The sequence below is a fragment of the Archocentrus centrarchus genome, assembly GCF_007364275.1.
Source record: "Archocentrus centrarchus isolate MPI-CPG fArcCen1 chromosome 18 unlocalized genomic scaffold, fArcCen1 scaffold_23_ctg1, whole genome shotgun sequence".
Taxonomy (NCBI): Eukaryota; Metazoa; Chordata; class Actinopteri; order Cichliformes; family Cichlidae; genus Archocentrus; species Archocentrus centrarchus.
In genome coordinates, this window is record NW_022060145.1 from 4,111,701 (window position 1) to 4,133,439 (window position 21,739).

Consider the following 21,739-nt stretch of genomic DNA (forward strand, 5'->3'; position numbering starts at 1 on the left):
GTGAAAAACTAAAATTGGGTCAGGCTGGGGGGGGTCAATCATCAGCCACAACCTGCCAGCTTTTTGTAGCGCCAAGAAGCAAGATCAGGAAGGAAGAAAAAGCAGGAGACAGATATTTTCTGGATGTGGTGATACACTCGTAGTGTGCACGCAGTTGGAGAAGGTGCATTAACTCGAGCCTTTTCCTGGAATGCTGCTTTTACAGTGCCAACATCCTCACTGCGTTTCCTCTCAGCAGCCCGGCATATAATAGATCGTATCATATTGCAGGACCTATTTTTTTAAGCCATTCACCTCAATAACCTAATACACATCTTTCTTTAGCAGTCTGTGGGTACCATACAGTCACTGACCAGTCTGTAGGCCTGTGTGGCCTTAGATGCACAGTTCTAGTACATATCCATGGTGTCCATGAAGGTGCCTTAAAAATACATAATTCCTCTAAGATTAGGCCCAGTGAGGGGTCAGCTTAGACCCAATCTGTCAACAAAGTGTTATGTCTGACTTACTGCAGAGTTACATTTTAGTCATACTGATGGGTAAATATCTGTTTATATGCAATAGCTTGTAAAATGTGGGCTCATGGGATTGCAATACACTGTAGGATACTGTGAAGATGATATAAAAAGAGAAGGTCCTGCTATCCAGCTGCCAGGCATCCGCCCGTTTAATGACAAATTGCTTTAGGACAACAATGAAAATCTGGTTGTTAAAGCAGGTGCCTGGAAATGCATCCAAAACAAACTCACCTGAGTGTGAAGGTTGAGTCCATTTTTTTCATTTCACATGAATAAAAATATATCAAAAATGTTGAAACTCAACTAAATACAGTCATTTTACCTTGCTCTTTATTTTAACTTGGCATCACTGTGTATTGAAGTGTATTTCCATCAGTTAAATTGAATCTTCAATTAAATATATTGAATGTACAGTAGTATTAAATTGTCTGCTAACCTTGTCCTTGGTTTGAAGGGTCTGCATCTCTTTGTTAGCTCTAAGAACCGTGAGTCAGCACAGTGTAGCATCACCACTCAGGTGAAATATGTTCCCTTCAGCTGCTTTTTGCCCCCAAAAAAAGGAAAAAAAACTACCACTGTAACTCCAGATGAGAGAAAGAGACTCACTAAAGTGCAGGTGGGTGAAATAGATGAAGAAGCTGCCAGGACTTTATAAAGTATTGAAAGGATGAGTCTCATTACATTCTCCCTTTGCCTGAGGAGACCCTGCGCTGCTCCAAAAAAACAAAAAGAAACCCCAGAGAGCTGCTGTGTCATTATGTAATCAGCACTAAAGATCAGTCATTCGTGTACGAGGACAGTGTGTGTCGGGGTGGGGAGCAAAAACACGCGCAGACACAACAAAATGTGTTGGTTACAATGCACATGTCGAACGTGCACTAAGTGTGTGTCTCTGTGTCACTCGTGCAAACACACAGAGCAGTCAAATGAAAGTGGACAGCACCAGCTTCCACTGTGCACATAACTGATGCTGACCTTCCAAACAGAGACAGCAGTTCCTCCCATCAGAGCAAACCAAAACCCATCCCTCCCCACTTTCTTAAAGTTAAATCGCCATCTCTCTGGTTTTTTTCTGGTTTCCCTACAGTGTGACTTTCCCCTCGGCCACCTCACTCTGTCACGGCCGGCTCCATCCACTGTGTAGGCCAGCAGGGGTGGTCGCTCTCGTCTAATAAGCCCCTGTCACACAGATTAATGCCCGGTGATGATAAATCTCCCCCCCCCGGATCGGCTCAGACCAACTGTCCGCCTGATTAAACCCAAAGGGAGATACAGAGCAAGTTACACAGTGTGAGCCGGAGCGACAGACAGTAAAAAGGAGGGGGGGGGGGCACCTCCTTTTATCTCTCCTCCTCTCGGGCTGCCATCAGTCTACAGGACATGACAGCTCATCTTGACTTGCTGCCCTTGTTTCTCATCTTTCTCCTCTCCTTCCATCCACTTTCATTTTCTCCCAGTGATGAGAAAATTTCCTTGTAGCTTCTCTCGCGTTCTTCCTAGTTGTTTTTCTCACTCTGATCTCTGGTTGTGCCCAGAGATAAAGGGATCAACTATTTCACTGACTCGATCCAAAATTTACTTAAAAAAAAATACTATCCTTTCTCTCATTTTGTTACTTTCATGTCCTGCCTGCCTGTCCTCTTTCCAGTATTTTTTCCCTCCCTTTTATCCTCTCTCATACAGGACACTAATCCTAGAAACACCACTCTTCATCCTTTTTATACCAAGCTCACACTCCTGAATGATATTTTCTTCTATAAGGAGTCCTCTCACTCATATTGTGCATTGCATTGCATAGAATACAATACTGCTGCTTATTTGAGCCAATGTTTTATTGGGGTTTTGAAAAATCTAGTTCTCTGAATTGTTAATTAACCCACAGCTAAAGCCTCTACCAAAAACATCATTTAAAGTAACAGTGTGCGTCATGTGGTAGGCAGAGGAAGCCTGTCCTCTGCAGCCATACATGGTAATAATGGCTAGCTAGCAGCTAACCCTCTGTCGAAATGGCTTCAGTTGCTTCATGATACCAAATAGCAGGCCGTCAGTTTTGCTACTACAGACAAATATCCAGCATGTGTAAGTCAGATCATATTATTAGGTCGCCCAACACCAAGAGGCTCAATCAGGCATCTGTCTTGCAATCTTTTATTTGGCAAAGCTCTCAGCAACAGCTAAAAGCTAGAGAGAGTCACTGTGATGCAGCCTTCTGCTCACTCGCTCACTCTTTCTATTTTATGGTACCGGGATTATACCGAGCTACATGCTCCTCATGTCTAGCTGTCATGTGTAACATGTAACATGAAGCTATAAAGCGTTCCACTCTTTTCCACAGAATAACTGGGTATGAAAGGCATTCTTGATATTTTGAAATCAGTGTGCCGTTAAAATGACTCTGAAGCTCTTGTTTTAAAAAGAAAACTGTTGCATAATGATGTGTGAAGTACCACTGAGATATTAATCAGTATAATACTAAAAATACAGCAGAATATTGGTTTGCAGTTCAAAGAAAAGCTTTTGAACAGCAGTGACAATAAGACAGATCTATTTTAATCGTATGGACCCCCCGCTTTCATAATCACTAAAAGGCCTCAAATCCACTTTTTTTCACTGTAGCGGCTTCACACCATCAAATCCCCGCTGACCACCAAAACAATCACATGTAAGATCTGATTTGGTTTGGTTGTGCGTCTGTTTGAGTAGTACACACATTACATAAGACAAAGACATGTACAGATGAGCAATCTGCTGTATGTGACACAAAAACAACAACAACAACAACAAAAAAAAACAAAACCAATGGATCTGCACCACCCAGTCTGAGTCAATTTGTTTACCACGCATACAGGCATGCATTGGTGTGGTTGCACCTGTATGTGCACACCTGGAGGGAGGAGCTTAAATAAACTCCCTTTAGAGAGCCATTAAACAATAGGAAGAGAGAAGCAATGTGAAAAACAAGATTTAAAAAGAGTCTTCAAAGCGCAGACAGTCTGTCTCCCAACCTGCGTGCAAGTGCATGTGTGTGTGTGCACGTGCAAGTCTGCATATGAATGATCATTCAGCATATTTGGAAGTGTACATATGCATGAATATTCTGTGTGTGTTTATATCTGTGTGTGTGTGTGTGTGTGTGTGTGTGTGTGTGTGTGTGTGTGTGTGTGTGTGTGTGTGTGTGTGTGTGTGTGTGTGTGTGTGTGTGTGTGTGTGTGTGTAGTTGAATTTGGTCAGTTTGCTCCAGGACAAGCAAGATTAATGAACCTTAGCTCATTCCTGGCAAATACTAAGATCACTGTGTGTGTGTGTGTGTGTGTGTGTGTGTGTGTGTGTGTGTGTGTGTGTGTGTGTGTGTGTGTGTGTGTGTGTGCGCGCGCACGCGTGCATGCGTGTGTGTTTAACCTAACAAGGAAATCTTTGTCTGTGTAATGGCTTTTAGCTGCACTGCAACCTACTAATCTGTGTGTGTGTGTGTGTGTGTGTGTGTGGGTGTGTGTGTGTGTGTGTGTGTGTGTGTGTGTGTGTGTGTGTGTGTGTAAGTGAGAGGAAGGATTACAAACTGTATTTTTAAAAAAGTGGAAATCGGTGATGCCTATAAATATCCGGGGCCGCACGCTCTAATAAGGATGTGTGTCAGTTCCATATGTCTGACCTGAAGCATCTGTGTGTCTGTGTTTGTCTCTTATAAGATTAACTGTGCATATTTTTTTACATGTTTATCAGTCTTTGATAGCTTAGAGACTACAAAAGCAGCATTGACTGCTCTACAATGGTCCACCTAGCTTGGGGACAAGCAATCAGCTAGCCGACATCCATAGATGCACACACACACACACACACACATAAGCAGATGCAGAGAGACAATTTATTATAGTGCACATTCAGAGGGGAGAATACTCAATGCACAACACAAACACAGACAAAGGTCAGTGTTAAATGCATTCAGGGATCCATTGTTTGGGCTCTTCACACACTTCCCTCAGTAGCAGTAGCAAGCATGATTCCCATGGAGGCATATACACAAACACCCACTTCACCAACCAATTCAAGCAGATCTGACTTGTTTCTTGTTAAAATACAGCAACATTAGATCGTCTGACTGTTTGTGTGGTTTGACACATGTGGTCTCGACTTGTGGTCTCAATTCACTTGTCAGTCACATTGCTTTCTGGCTGACAATGCAAATAAGTCTGAAATGAAATACACAGTTTGTGCCGGTGTATAATTTTTGCAGTATGAGTTTATATTAGATGCATGTCTGCCGATGCTCAGCAGCATTTTCATTACGTGTTATTGCTGCAAACCTGCAGAGTTTGGCTTTAAAAAGCAACCTAACATTTACATCTGAAAGCTAAAAATACATTAAATCCAAAAAAAGAAATTAAATTTTGTGCTGTGTCTTTCCGGGTATCTCAGCGGGCATCTCTGTTTGAAATACAACAAAGATGACATGCAAATTCCCAACTCTTTCATAATGCAAACCAGTCAGGCTGACTTAACCAAACACACCCGTGATGTTCAACGTGACACAGAATGTGTATACTACACAAACAGAACCAGCACTCACAACCATTCAGCCAGCACCAATAGAGAAAGGATGACTTTCTAAACACTTTAAGGCAGTCTAAGCTTTGTCTTTCTCCAGTTACTATACTGAAAATGATGACATGTACGTACAAAATGTGTTAAGCTGCTATGTGGTCTATTACGTCCTTGGTCAACCTTGAGTTGGCATGTTAGCTCTTCTTCAACTATCTCCTCCATAAATAGTATTGTGACATTTATTATGGTTCTTAAATGGGACTCCTCCTACTCCTGTACTGTAAATTACTGCAGCACTTTGTAAGCCCTGCTCTTCACATTCAGATGTCAACATCACAACTGCAAGTATGTGTGTATTTTGTAAGGTGTTTGGGTAATAAAGGTGACTCATGAGCTGGGCTGAAGTCAGCTGATGGTGCATTTTACTTGACATTACAAACATACACCCGTATGGACAAAAAAAAGAGTGCATACATAGGAAGAAATTGATGGAAAAATGATGATGGAAAAAGAGTGTTGAAGAGAGGTGTTTCTTGAAATTTGACCATCAGCTTTGCATCAGTGTTGCATACTGAGGAATTCCCCCATAAAGATTTTCAGAAGTCTAGGTGTATATAATTTGCACGTAATCTTTACTTTAGAATGATCATTAACTATTTAAGTGCAATGAGTCCATAAAATAACTCAATACAGTAGCTCATAAAATTTATAGTTTCTCTGTAATTTTCCTCACTAAAGCTGCTTTTATTGTTACATCCACATGGTTTTATTCACATGCAAAGACTGATCTCTGCTAACTCACTTGCTTCCACATTCACAAATCCCCCCCTCTATCTGCTGAAGCATAGCATGTGCAAGACTGCAGCACTGTTGGTATCTGTGGGAAGTAATGGGATGTTGTAGAGCTTGCAAAATCCTGTTACACAGCACCGCGCAGTGCATGGTGCAGCTCATTATTTCGTACTGAGAAGACTGTTGACGCAGGTATGTACATAATGGCTCCATTGGTTCTTTGAATAAGCCATTAATGATGTTAATCATCCACCGAACACTGAAAACATGAGGCGAATAAAACAAATAGTCTTATCTGATTTCAGTAGCTCCAGCTACATATGTGTAACTAGGCCACCTGACTGAGTCCCTGTTCTCACACATAGATTCAGCTCATGCACACCACCAATCGTGCCCGCACAAAGCCTTTTGTGTTCCTGTGTGACAACAGGACACACATGGGTGTGATGAGATAATCATAAGTAGTGCATTAACATCCTGCCAATCTTGTACAAAGTAACTATGAGCTGCATAATGTAATCAGCATAAGCACCAAAACACTCAAGCCTGGGAATTAATTATCAAAGTGATTCACCTTAAATTCCAAACCACAAGCTTATTAGCTGATGTCATAGCCTTAAATTCCCTCTTAAGCACACAACACACACACACATAAATGGTTTGACCTGACCCATATGTTTGGTGGGATAAGTCCACTTCACCTCTGAGTCTGTAATTACAGTGTTTGCTTTAAATTCCCTATTAGTGCAATAACCAGGCTTCACACATTAGCGCACAAGCAGTCCCACTAACAGATTGCTCCTAATGAAACCTTCTTACATTTGTTCACATATATATGCTGTGCTTGCCTAAACACAATAAAGGTCTTAGTATGTGATGTCAGTAGACAGTGACCAGGACGATGAAGCTGTCCTCTAACCTAGTGAAGAATAACAGGCAGATATTTTAACTTGTGTAGAAAATCAGGTTATACTTTATCCGTCTAAACATAAGTTACTTTCAAAAGCAAATCATTTGTTAATTGTCTTCCTAATCAATTAATTAATCATGTTATATAAATGCAGGAAGCACAATATTCAAGAGCTCAATGTGAGGTCTTAAAAACGTTTAGTTTGGCAAACTAATGATCCAAAAACCACAGCAAAGTCAAAGCTTAAGTTAGTGCATTAAATCTGCATTCTTTCTAATAGCCAGCAGGGGGCAACTCCTCAAATTGCAGTAATGAGTCTGATTGTATAGAAGCCTGTGGAGAAATGACTCTACTTCTCACTTAATTTATGACCTCAGTAAGGGTTTCCTGAGGAGTTTAAGGGTTCAATCACAAGTTTCAACACTTATTTCATACAGTGTGATATATAGTTTGTAATTTATGGTCACATTTTTTACTGTGACATTAAACCCTCCCGCAACCCTTAGTCAGATTAGAGGTTAAAAAATTGATGGGCAGATGGATGCTGGTAACAACCAAAAGTTTCTGCTTCAAAAGAAACCTGCAGATGACTTCAGGGTGGTCCATCTTACATATACAGTTTATTTCAATAAACACAAAGCTATTCAATTTACAATTAAACAAATGACTAAAAAAAAGAACAGATTATCACATTAACTGATTTTAACACTAATCATAATTCCGTATCAGTAAACTGTTAGGACACTTTTCAGATTTCAATGCTGATTTTAAAATTGTAGCATTAGCATTAGAAACATGAATTTTCTTAACCCATTCAACAATGATTATATTTAATGTAAAAAGAAACATTAAATTTCATTTTCCTACTTTCCCTTTTCCTTCCGGCCAACTCTTTGTAATCGTGCTAGCAGCTTTCACGCGCATGCATTCGCAGGGCCTCTCTGCCACATGGAGCAGCAGCGTCATTAATCTAATCTGGACTGCCACGGTCTCATTTCTATTCTGTTCCATGTGGACAAGGAAGCCGTTATATAAGAGCACTTAAGCTGATGAGATCGGCCGAGACGGAGGCCGCCGCGGTGTCATGATGCCATCTGACGGCACGCTCTGAGGTGTGATGTCATTGAAAACTTTTAATTAGAACTTTAAATCATGATCGGGCCGGTACCCTGCCGTTTCATAATGGGGTTGTTTGATAGTGTCTCGACAGATGCACGATATTAAAACTGAAGACAGGTTAAAAATTTTTAGTCCAAGAACCAAATAAGTACTTCACTGCTGCTGATCTGTGCTCACTTCATCTCAAAACATAGGCCCAGTTAATGTGCGCTCGCTGTAACTCTATACTACACCTGTGTAGTGCTTTATAATGTCAACATGCTTTCTAGATTGGTGTGATAAGGCTTTTAGGAGGCTTTTCCAGCATGAGTGATGTTACACACATGTGCACACGCACGCACACACACACACACACACACACACACACACACACACACACACACACACACACACACACAAAACCACACATTTTTTGGAGGGCCTGTCTTCTATTGTAATGTTAAGCTAAAAGATGAAAGTATGGTGTCTGTCTGGCACTAAAGACCCTCTCCCTCTCTTTACACATTCCCCCTGGACCCACACACATACACACAAACTACACAAACAGGCTCAGCAGACACCTCAATTATGATAATGTGGATCAGCATTAATGTATCCTTACAGCACGGCTGGCTTTCAACAATGTTGTGTGCAATGTGAGTGTGTGTGTGTGTGTGTGTGTCCCAGACAGCAAGAGAGGAGGGGCAGTTACTGTATCTCATTTAACACAGGTTACTCCCCGCAGGAAAGCAAAACGCTGAGGCCTTCAGCATTTCTGCATCGCACCAAGATAAACACACAAATACAAAGAGACACACACACACGGTTAAACAAAAGTTTTTCAGGAATCCAACAAAGGAAAATATGGACAAACAGACACATTTGGAGCTCCAAGAAATGCAGAAGCCAGTGTGTGTTTTGAGAAAACGGAAAGACAAAGAAACTGACAAAACAGGACAAAACAGTAATGAGATTTTATTTCAATAGCACACAGGCCTCGGGGAGACGAGTGGTACAGTGGTTTTCTGTGTGTACATACATATACGCGCTACATTTACACTGCAAACTGTGGTGCTCATTTCTGAATTATTCCTTAAATGGGATTTTTGTTTGTTTGTTTGTTTTGCTTGCCTGTTTACATTTTTCCATAAATGTGGCCGTTTCACTGTGAACTGGTCACAGTTCTGAAGTGGCACGCACACAAACGTGCATACGGACAAGAGGACTCTGCGTTTTAATTACGGCTTTTTGTGGAGCGATGGCTGCTACTCCTGCACAGAGCTATGGATGCTGAGTTTTAGCCACGAGTGGTTGGATAGTGATGTGGATTGTTCCCTGGAACAGATCTGCACCCAAATTTCAGGATGTGAAGGGCCACTTTTAGCTGTCTCTGCCAGCTCCTCTCCACAAGCCACATGGCCAGACACTCAGTTCAAGTAAGTTTAGTAAAAATCACATGAATTCTCATTTGACTATTTACACTAAGAATGCATTTCCCAAAAAAATCTGACCTTCATAAGAACCGCCTACTGAAGCAGGCCAAATCATAATTGAAAATGATTAGATTAGATGTGCTCTTTGCTATTGAGACTCTTATGAAAAAATAAACAGATCGGAGTGAGATGTAACCCAGTTGAAATTCAGTGAGCTACAAAGAAGATGCATTCCAGTGGGGCCTAACTAACATGAGCTATGCAGAAAAGACAAAAGCACAAGTGCACTTTGAGCATACAGAGCACCTCAAATTTGTAAAAAGAAAACGGCTTGTAAACCTCAATCATTTATCTCCATCACTGTTATGTCCCCCTGCAACACCTACTCTCTTTTCAGTGGCAGCACAGGAGTCTTTGAGCGTTGCCTGGGCTTTATTGCTAATTGTCTACACCTGATGCCTGAGATCAGCTTAGACGCCACTTCTTGCCAGACCACATCAGGGTCTCTTGGCTGTCATTTTTTTTTAATTTAAAATAAAACCAGTGTTTCTAAAAAAAAACTCTTGCATCAGTCTCCGTTTTACGTCACAGCTCCTGAGCAGGGTCTCGTCCAGGATGTTTTGGCCTCTTTTTGTGAAGACTAAACATCAAAGGGGTTTATTTGGGAAAGGTAAACCGGTCACACCGAGATTTGTCCAGTATTTCAAGATCATTCATTACTCACAGTCTTCTGTTCAGTGCCTGCCGGCCTTCAGTTGAGTTATATAGTGTTAAAGCTTTGTGTAAACATGCAGCCTATATACACACTTGGATCAGTGTTTATGGATGCCTAATGAGGGGAGTGTTTTGTGCTGTGACCTTTAGTGTTGCGGAGAAGCGGGCCCACTTCTGGAGGATCACTTGTGGATGTGAAGGCAGTATCTGTGCAGTGCTGAGTCACACACTACCTGAGTCTGCGAGTGGGCCCAGTGATAAAAGCAGAAGCAGCTCCTTATAATCCTCCGGTCATCTGAGAAAACACCTAGCGGTCAGTTCTCAACAGCTACTTCTCCTGAACAGCGTCTCCAGTCTCACCTCTTTCATCTCAACCATGCAGGTCTTTTCCTCCACCTCCTACTCTTCATCTTCCCTGTTTCTTATCCACCCCTCCACGACCTCGCTTCCTTCTTCCTCCTCCTCCTCTACCGCCCGCCCTGTAATTACCACCTCAGATTCCAATTAAAACAAACCACAATAAAGAGAACAGAGGAGGGAGACCAGGGGAGGTCGCAGGAGAGAGAGAGGAGAGGGGGGGGGGGGGGGGGCAGTTTAATGAGCAGTGTGAACACATACACACACAGACACACACACATATACACACACTGAAAATGCTAGCAAAAAACTGGAGACTCTTAAGGCTTTTTAAGGGCAAAACATCAGACACACACACACACACATATATATATATATATACATACATATATATATATATATATATATATATGTATGTGTGTGTGTGTGTGTGTGTGTGTGTGTGTGAGGGAACTGCTGGCAGTTTTTCCTTTGTGTTTGCCTCAACCTGTTTCCTGCCATTTTAGGTTTCTAGTGTTGCCCCGCTTTCCTTAAACAGCACACACAGACACACACACACACCAAAATGAAAAACGAAAGAGACAGAAGGTCAATATGCCAAAGAAGGCCGATAAAAAAACAAAACTGGAGAACAGGAGGTCAACAAGTCAGATAGAGAGAGAGAGAGAGACAACAACACAATCGATATGTCTGTTCAAAACTGACCGACACACACGCACACATGAAATAATACCAAAGAAACTCCCCACAGCGGAAGATACTATCAATCAATGAACACAAAGTAGCACAGCAGGGTAGCCCTTACTGTCAAGCAATCTTTGTGTGAGTAAGTGAGTGTGTGCAAGGATGAAATGGGCCTCATAGTTGTTTGCCAACCAAGACTGCCAAAAGACACACACACACACACACACACACACACATATATATAAGAACATGCACAAAAGGAATGAGAGAGAAGTGCAGAGAGGTGCTTTCATTTGCTAGTCTGCCAAAGGAAGCCCAATTCACAGAGAGCAAATAGATATCTTGGTTTATTACACACACACACACACACACACACACACACACACACACACACACACAGAGTAGCCTCAGACAGCCTTATCACTTTACCCTTTTTATTTAGAACGTCTGTTACTCAGCTTCTCTTTGAAGACTACGAGTGTGTGTGCGCCAGACGGGAGTCGCTGCTCTGACTTCATGACTTGGTGTGTTACCTTGATCATAGCAGGAGCAGTAACCCTCTCCGCATGACCTGCCAAACACCCTGTGGTGTGTGTGTGTGTGTGTGTGTGTGTGTGTGTGTGAGAGAGAGAGAGAGAGAGAGAGAGAGAGAGAGCGAGACCAAAGAGTTTCTTTCTCATCTTCATTGAACTGTAAATTACATGTAAAATACCAATCATACTGAAAACTGGTTGAACAAAGTGTCTCAGGTTTGTGACTGTAGGCCAGATCAACCTGACAGTCCAGTTCTTCTTCCTGAGTCTATTAGCCCACATGTCTCTTTTATTTACTGTTTTCATGTGGCAGCCATAAACCTTACGCACATATATTATGCTTATAATTTGGCACTTCTGCGAATATTAAACTGACCTTTCTGGCATTACTTAATAGAGGGGTGTAAGTATCACCTGCTGCTCTCTTGTTAAGCTCTGCGCTGTGGCATTTGATTGAACACTAATCAGTAACATGGAACAATTAAGCACATGATAAAGATTGTAAATATTTGAAAGCCAACCCTCTTGAAGACAGGAACACCAGGTTAGGTGCACCCTCGGGCCTTTATCACACGAGTAGGTAGTGTGGTTTACCTAAAGACCAAACCTGATCCCTGATCCCAGAAGACCTGTTTGCAAGGGCAGTTTCTGCTAATCCCGACTTGAATTTAGAGCACTCTCTCATACCTATAGATCAGAGTTAAACTGGGTTCACACTACTATACAAGGCTGGTACGATCACGCAACTTCTATTGTGAGACCGCGCTATGATTGTGATTGCATGGGAGATGTCTGTTATTGAACAGCAAAAGATTACTGAGATGAAGTGTTCCACTTCCTTAATGTTGTATTCACTATAAACAATCTCCACTTGCATTTGCAAAGTGTTAGAAGAAAAAAAAAGCCCACACAAGCAGGCCAGACTTAACAATCACAACTGGACTGTAACCCCACAACTAGGTTCCCCATTAATGTTCATCATCTCTTTATAAGAATATCAAAGCAATAACTGTGAGAAAAATAAGGGAAAGTATGAATGAGTCTACCAACATATGTCTGCATAGATGCATTACTGTCTCCCACACACAGATGCTACATGGGTGAGCCACCAGTGTTCTCTCACTCTTATTTTGACATTTCAGTAACCAGCTAGTCCCAGCTCTTCCTGTTTCCATAGTGGCTGGGTAGTTAGCCAGGTTCCCATCCCATCTCTACCATCTTGGGCAGCAGCTGGCAATGTCAGTCCTACCGCTCTGGAGATCCACTGCAAACTGGAGGGTCAGACTAACCAGAATCTGCAGCAGGTGGAGTGATGGTTCATTCGTGTGATTTTTCACCAAGCTCAGAGCAGAGCGAGGACTAACATCACCAGAGGCAGTCCCAGATTGTTGGAGTTGGAGTTTATCTACAGGGTGAGAGACTCACTTGAAACGCAGTCAATCACAATGCTCAGCTATTTACTTGTCACAAAGTACGTTGCAGGGGAGAAACTTAGAAATGATAAAATACCTTTCACAGATGCACACACACGTATGCATACAGCCCCATTAACAAATTAATATTCCAGTAAATGTTCTGCAGGGTGTCACTTTGTGCCATAGCTGCTTAATTGCTTAAAATCCAACTAAATATAAGCAGAAGTATCAGTGCCGTGAGGAAGCGGTATTTACTAAACACTTCCTGTGTGCTCAAACTCTGCAGTCCGCGCACGATGGCTGTTTCCAGCTTCCAGCTGTCACCGAGAATAAAAAATGCCAACAGGCACAAATGTGGAAAAAGCTGACTGTTCACTGCAGCGCTGATGTAAGGAGTTTAACACATCCACCTTTTAACCCAACTTCTGACAAACACTGGGACAAGAACATGCTGTTCGTGCAGCATTTTATTTGATTTTGGCTTCTCAAACACGGTCACACCTGACATGTGGGCATCAAACACCTCAAACAAATGTGGCAAGGGGACACGGCTGTGAGTATGTGAAACAGGAAAAGACTCAAGGAAGTGAAGTATTGTGCTCATGAGAGGAAAGAAAGAGAGATATGTGTATGTGTGGATTTCCTTCCTCATCCTAATGGACCCCCCCCCCCCCCCCCCCCCCCCCTTTGCCTTACTGCTCACACAGAGCAACACAGCAAAAACAAACACACGCAGGCTTGGGCCATTTGACTTTAATACATTAGAAGCTTATTCAATCACTCATTCAATCATGAATCAATTACCAAAAAGCACATGAAAGCAAAGAGGGGCAAATAAATGGAGCGTGCCTTCACATTCCATCCGCTAATGGCAGCACGCACTGACCTGAAACGCACCCTGAAACACAGAGAGGCCAGCAGACAGGCCGACAGGTCAACTGACCAATGACTTTCATTGGATCAGGATTTCCAATGAGTTCAAGTAAACAACCGCCAACTCTCTGAGGATCATCTCATTGTGACTGCAGCAGAGTGTGTGTGTGTGTGTGTGTGTGTGTGTGTGTGTGTCGTCACCGAGACGCTGACAGGTTAAGTGGATGCAGTGTCTGAACCTGAGCAAGGTGACCCTGCACGACCTCTGCTCTTGCCTTAAACCTGTGACACCCGTTTCTGTCTGGTTTGTCCTGAATCAGGCAGATCAATTACTCTCTCTGTGTTTGTGTCATTTCATCAATAACTATTAGTTTCTTTCTCTTTTCAGCAAGCTTCTCAGACCTGTTTTAAATGTTCTGACCTCTTTTCACCTTCACCTTCTCTTGTTTTTATCCTCTTCACCCCTTTTTTTTTTCCTTGGGTCATTACATGAAGCTCCAGCTGTCCTTCTCCTTCTCTTTTACTTCACCTTGAATTGGTGGCCAATACGATCAATTCTGACTTGTATGCACGATGATGGATGTAGACAGTTGGCAATATTCACAGACGGGAAACACACAGCATATAACGGGACTGTCTAGATTTGATGAAAATGTTTTAACAGCTTCCATTAACTGGAACTTTAAAAGAACAAGTGGTAGAAATGGTTTTAATCTACAGATTAACTGTACCCTCTGAGTTTAAATGCTGAAAACTGTTCTCAGTGCATTATAATTGGTTTTGGATTGCTTTCTATCAGATGGGATTTTCACGCAACAGAGGGCTGGAGAGGCAGGAGATGAGGAAGGGAAAGCGGGTATGAATCCCAATGAGTTGATGATATATGCCTGAGCTGTATGCAGCCGTCACTTCTTCTAAAGCCCTGTGAAGGAAATACACCCTAATGCACTCTCTGCTAAGCCCTTCACGACTTTAACACCAGAATATTCAACAACCTTTTAACAAAAAAAAGCAGGCGTTCACATCATGACACAGCACTTTTCACAGGATTTTTATGAACGAGGGAGTTGGAAGAATGCAGAAAGTGGGAATGAAGGAATGAGAGATGGATAAGTCCACCGACCCACCTACAAAATCAACCTACAGACGGCGTGCAGTTTAGCTTGTTCACAGTGATCGAACTAACTGGGGAGAGCTGCACCAAAAACGGGGGCGCAGAATTAGGGCAGTGAAAAGAATTCCAATCGTGAAATCCTCTTGGTAATCCTACAAATCTGCTTGTGTCAACTTTGTATGTGCGTGTGAGGGAGACACAGTGTTTGTGTGTGTGTGTGTGTGGCTTCTGACATTTGACCTTTGCTCTGACAGAGTCCAGTCAAGGAGTGACTGTGTGGGCTGACCATTGACAAACAGCGTGCGTGTGCACAGCTAATGTAATTCTCAGAACCAGAGCTGATGTCTGGGTTTCATAGAGGACGCATTATCAGCCAGAGCGTATGAGAAGTTAATGAACTTTGGTGACGACAGTCAGAAGGAGTGAGAGAATATTTTCCTGGAGGTGGCTGATGGTTGCTGGGAATTTATCTGTCTTCTCCTCCTTCCTCCCCCTCATGTTTAGCTAATTTGGGCTTCAGTTTAATTGATCTGCCACTTTTTAGTTTTTTTTTATAAGCATCCAAATAAGTGTGAAAGTCTACAGGTTTTAGTTTAGCGTTAGCTTTAGCATTAGCTTAGCAAAACGGAGAGAATTTGGAAGACAAGAAAAAAAAGATTAGCGAGAGGAAGAAACAAGAATATGAAAAAAAAAGGAGAAAAAAGGAGATTGAAAGATAAAAGTGCTACAGCTGAAGAGAATGAACAAAAAAAAAAAAACACATCAAGCACAGCTTTGTGTCAGGAGGAGAAGAAGGCAGACTTTAAAATGCAACACCTTTCCCTCTGCACTCAAGCTATAGCCAAGGCGAGGGCTTATCAGACCAAACTGAAAGAAGTGCTAAAAGCATTTCTGATGCCTTTCTCCATTCCCATGATACCACTCAACTGCTCCGGGCCCTATCAGCTGCACTACCAAGAAGGAGAGGGATCAGGGGCGGAAAATGAATGACAGAGAAACATACAATGGGACGCGGGAACGAGAAAGAAGACATTCTCTTGTCTTTGCATAACCGTGTCATATTCCCCGGTGGGAGACAACAATGCAGCCTCAACCCAAACACATAATCTACTGTAGTCCACATGTATCCTCGCAGGCAAAGCCTGGTTCAGTTGGTTTAGTAGTTGCACTCTTCCCGGCCTAATCCCCCAGGCATCTTTGTAACAAGGATATAACTCAGTAGTAAAAAAAATTGGAGCCTACCAAACCCTCGAAGTAAGAATAATTTTCCTGATAACAGAGCCAGTCATATGAATGCACAATGGCCACATCAAGCCAGAACCAGTAAGTTTCAACACATTTTTTGCATTAAATTCATAACATATACAGATGGTAAAATACAACACAGTTAATTGCATTTTTTACAATTGTGGCTTCCAACGATTATCAAAACAAGATAATCAGGATATAACTATCACTTTTGTTGCAGTCAGCTTTGGTACAGTGTGCACCCTTTTCCTTTATTTTCCTTTACAGCGCTGTATTTTTTTTTCCCTTCTCAAATCCAAACTCACCCACAGTTCAAGTTTAACTGGGGCTAAGACGATGGAAGGAGAGCCTTTCATCAACAAGATCCATCTACGAGAAGTAGCCTAAAAGATATGAAAGATTTCAGTAGGTAACAGCTGACCCTCCGCCACCAAGGGGATCCAACAGTGAAGCAAGCAGGCCGGCAGAGATCGGCAGTGCACAGACCACGCCAGTTTTTAGTGACCACACATCCATCCACCTCCCTACCCAAGACACACACAATAGCAAAATGATAGTACTAACCATGTTTTCCACACGCAAGTCTGTGCCAGCCAAGGAGCAACAACAAAAACTACAATCGAGTAATAAAGCTTTGATCACTAAAGGCTACTGAAGTGAGAAGTGTTTGAAAAGAGATTCTGTTAAGCTCCTGTTGACTATAAACAAGGAAAAAGTATTGTTTTTGTGTGACAAGCAGGTGGTACAGTAGGTGGACACTGGGTGGCCTTGTTAGTGACATAATGCTTGTATACCTGCATAGCATCTGACTAACCAAGCTCATCAAATTAGAATAAACTCTTCTAGCTCGCGCTGTTAACGGACCCCGATCCAAACCCCTGAGAGAGACAGACCTTCCCATGTGTGCCGACACCCTAATGAGATTCATGTGAGGAGCATTAAAAGTGTTGCTAGACCAGCGTAACTGGAAAGGGGGTGCTCCGGTCCACTCGCAGCAAACAGGCATATAAACACAATGCAAAGGTTGGTGGGGTTTTGTTGAGTCATTACAGTGGCATTTAAGTTGTTTGTGAAAGTGCAATGACGACCACCTACGCGGGGCTAGTTTGTGATTTCTTTAAATTAAAATCCAACACTCTCCTACTGACTTCATTATTTAGTGTGTAATTTCAGCCAAGCGGTTTTATGACTTTTCCCTTAACACTTACCCAGAGAAAAGCAGCAGTCCCACATCAGTCTAATTAGCCACGGAACCAGTTGATAAACACATCTAACAAGCACAATAAAATCAGATTTATCATAACAGCAACGAGGCAGACAGAAAAGAATATTTTCCGCAAGGCACACGGATAACAGGGGGCATAAGTGTTTGCATGAAGTGCAGTCTTGAAATAGTGGAACATTTGACCTTCTGATGGCGCCAGATGAAAAGTCATGAGGACTCCAAAGTTACTGAGATTCATTCTCTGCAGACTTTGAATGTCAGTCAGCGTCTGCTGTCTTGTAGCTGAAGAGGATCCAAAGCGAGGATGTCAGCGGGGTGCTGCTTAAATGTTATTGTACGTGCAAACCAAGCTTGAGACGCACGCACGTCACCTGAAAAGTTGCTCGTAAGAACAACACTGTCTTACATAAGAGGCACTCTTTGTCAACATAACACACACATACAAACACTGAAGCATGCACAGAGACACACACCCTGAGGACGGGAACTACTTCAACTCTCTCAACAGATTTCTGCTGCGATTTTAATGAAGACACGAGCCCTGCATATTTGCGCTTAGCATCCCATCTCCAGTGCTTCTGATCTGGCAGAAAAACTGAAGAGATGCACGAGTTATTGATGCATTTCTTGAGCTACAATTGTTTTTATTGTGAAACCGAGACATGCCGCTCCGTGAGGCAGCATATCTGCGTGTTTCCCACTCTGTCCCTCTCTCAGAGCGATGTGTTGGCAACTGGATTTGTTGTGAGGCCACAGGCCACGGTTGCATAATAATACAGAGACAGGGAGCTAAGTTACAGACGCTCCATTCATTGAGCAAAGAAGCCTGAAGCAACAGCAAAGACGTGTCAAGAGGACGGATTTAGATGCAAGCTGATCACACCTGGAAAAACAAAGGGTTAAAGCACAATAAGCACTGCAGCAGAATGCAGCACTGGGGCAAAGCCCATTAACACAGTCAGGTGACTGAAGTGCAGGCAGCTAATGGTCAATGGACAGAGTGACGCAACCTCTAAATCTTTTCCTCCCGGCTGCATCTGCGTGTAAACACCATCACATGGTAGAGAGAGTACAAAAGGACCAAAAAACAAGCATAAAATATTGAAAAGGGAATGGAAGAAGATAGACAGCAAAGGGAGATATTACCTGTAAACAAAGAAATAACATTCAAGAGGGACAAAGATATAAGCACACACAGACTGCAATCCAGCTTCCAGAGGGACACAAAAAAGCTCTGTGTGACTTTTTGGTTTGTTGTGATGGCTGTCTCCTCTCATTTTATTTTTTTCCATCTTAACTGTCAGTTGCTTTTTAGAAAACAGGAAGGCTGGCAAGTCTGTGCTGCTGACCCTGATGGTCACAGCACAAAGCAGGAGCTTGTTAGAGAGCCCGGGCTCGTATTCACTCTGACTTATAGCCATACAAAATTTGTCTGGTCCTTTTTCTTCCAATTATTGCTCTCTCATGCAACATATTTCCAACAAAATAGAAATGAAGGTGCTCTAGTTTAAAATAAATAAATAAATCAGTGCCACTACTTTACACAAAAACGACACTTGGGCAGCAGGATCATTTCAGAGATCACCCATCTGAGTGCGTCCATCTTCATCCCCTCTGCTGAAGAGACCCCCAGCAAGATGCTGAATCACTACCAGCTCACAGAGCCGCTGATTCTGACCTTTGGCTTCTCCAGAGGAGGGCAAATGAAAAGACAAATTCCCTACATGCAGCAATCCCTCCAGCAGAAAGCGGATTTGACTCAACTGTCCCTTTAAATTTCAAAGCTGATACGTGTCTGGATCAACCAACACACAGCCTGGCGTTTCTGCTCAGTCCGTGCACTTGTTGTTGGCTGCGAGGAGAACAAGTCTGGCACCTGCCTGCTTCCTCAGTATCACCATTTATCAAGCAACAATAAAGGCAGAAGGCAGCGCTTTGGCATCGCGCTGAGTGCGTAAAAAAGCAGCGCAGAGCAGAAGCGGACACAAAAGAAGTCTAAACTTTGGGGGGTAAAAGCTGTTTTGCTTTTAAAATGCCGAATCGTGTATCGCTTGTGGAGCACTGTTTCAGGTCTGTACGGTTAAAGACACGAGGCAACGCGCAAACTCCACTCAAGTTGCATGTGTTGCCCCAGCCTTTGGTGTGATTGTTTTGATACCTAAAGATGCTGTGCACCTTTTTACTTGCAGACATTGCGCACATTGATACATTCACAGTACAGCAAATCAGCGTGAAAAAATGTCCATATTAAAAATAAATAAATAAAAAAGTAAGCACTTTAGCTTTGATTGTCACTAACACTAATCTCCAACCTTGGTGCCCTGACTTTTTTCTTCCGCCTTTTCGTTCAACTCACCTCTCTGAGCGCTCGGAGTCGCTGCTGATGAGCCACCGGAGACCCAGCACACTAGGAGGAGGATCACCATCGCACCGCTGAGAGTCATTTTGATTCAGCTCCTGTCCAGTACCGGGGAGGTGGAGGTCTGTCCAGTCTGATTCCAACAGCAGGACTCCCGGACTCGTGGGTTCAGCTGCGGTGCATCTTGATCCTGATCTGGGCTTCACGGGTTTCTCTGAGTCCAGTTCAGTGAAAAATAAGTTGAGGTGAATGTTTTTAAATGAAATAAATACGTCCTGTTCTTTTATTCTGCCACAGGTTACTGTTTCCCCGTCGCTGCAGTCTGCACAAAGCGCAAAGAAGTGTGCATCCGCTCAACGAAGATATAAAGGGTTTTATTTTTTACTAAATAAAAGCGACATGCAAGGAAAAAGGGGATAAACTGTTGTAGTACTATCTGTGGTGTACCCCAGTCACAAAGTGCGTACCAAAGTAATCCAAAGTACCGTGCAGGAATAATGTCCAGTGTCCCGGGGTATAATAAGCCGCTGAATCGCTCCTCTCTCCGCTCTGTGCCCTGGTGTCGCCGGTCTTGTCCCGCTGCTACAAACAAAATTCCGCTCGTTTTCAGGTTAACATTATTTCAGTAAATTAAACGAAGAATAGAAAAACACATGTTTACCCCTTAAAATAAAAAAAAGCAAATCAAGAGCGCGCGCTGTGCTGCTGGAGCTCGAGCGCAGGATGGGGATCACTGGGATATGGAGAATTGTGACGGGCTGAGGCTGTACTGCTCTAAAGCGCCGAGCGTCTAGAGCCCCGCCCTCTGGAGCAGGCTTAGCGCAAGTGACCACAGGTAAGGTAGGTGATGTCACACGACAGGTGTTTAGCTCTACTGTGCTGCGGAAACGCGGCAGTTCATACCTATCGAGTTCATCTACCCGACTAAAGGTGTTTTGTGGGATTTCTTCAGAATTAAAGAGTCATTTCGCGCGTGGGAATGACTCTTCATTGGGGTCAAGGGGGTAATCACGGGTTTTGCCACGTTATTATATTATGGAAATGTCTGCTTTGTCAAACAATGACATAAAAGCCCGTGTGGCTACAGTGAAACGTGTTATTACAATAATCACAGAATCCAGGGAGGACCTATGAAACAAAAAGTGAAATGAGATCTACCTGTTTAAGAGTTTAATCTGCTGAAAACACGCCAGGGTGTCGAGACCGGGTTACTGGCTGCGTTATTCACGCCATTCACAGCGATGGTGCAACATGCAGGGTGAGCTAATAGAAACACACCGATAGGCAAGTGTGTAGTGTGTAAACCGATGTGTCACCGAAGATTTTACTACACGGAACTGAATCACCATTTATTGTCTACAGCTGGAATTACCCAGCTTGACACAGTAAATGTGTGGGTTGTGATCTTAAAAAGAATCTATTCCAGAGCGAATACTGAGTTTGGGATGAATACAGTGAATACAAAGCAAATTGTATTTTTCTTTTTTAAAAGTATTTTTTTGGGGGCAAAACCTATAAGGAAATGTCACAAATTAATCCGTTTCTTCAGTTTCACAATATTTTTAAACACTTAGCATTCCACCAGTTGCCTCTTGGTTTTTCTACTCACTACTCCTCCTTAATCCGCCTGTCAGTCATCTGACATCACTGGGGGGGGTGGGACATAGAGTAAAGATGATTAAACAGCAGATGTGATGTTAATGGTCTGCGAGCTTTTAAACGCCCTGATAATAGGTTGTATTATGCCAGGGGTGATAACTGATGGTTAATCTGCAGCTCATACAGTGCTGTCATTTTAAATATACATTCATTTTTCTTTGCGTGATTAATTGTGCAGCAGCCACGTACGCTCGCTTTCCCGCTTCCTTGTTATGTTTTTTTTCTCCCAGCATGCTTGGCAATGCATACTGACTGACCGATTTCACGG

General features: G+C 42.7%; 1 protein-coding gene across 1 annotated transcript in view; it reads right to left on the reverse strand.

Moving 5' to 3' along the window:
• Window positions 1-20,545, reverse strand: part of sema4f (sema domain, immunoglobulin domain (Ig), transmembrane domain (TM) and short cytoplasmic domain, (semaphorin) 4F) — a 53,777-nt gene extending 33,232 nt beyond the window's left edge. The window contains exon 1 of the mRNA XM_030722825.1: window positions 19,810-20,545. Within this exon, the coding sequence (XP_030578685.1) occupies window positions 19,810-19,897 (88 nt within the window). The 5' untranslated portion in view covers window positions 19,898-20,545. The remainder of the gene's footprint in view (window positions 1-19,809) is intronic.
• Window positions 20,546-21,739: the final 1,194 nt, after the last annotated feature.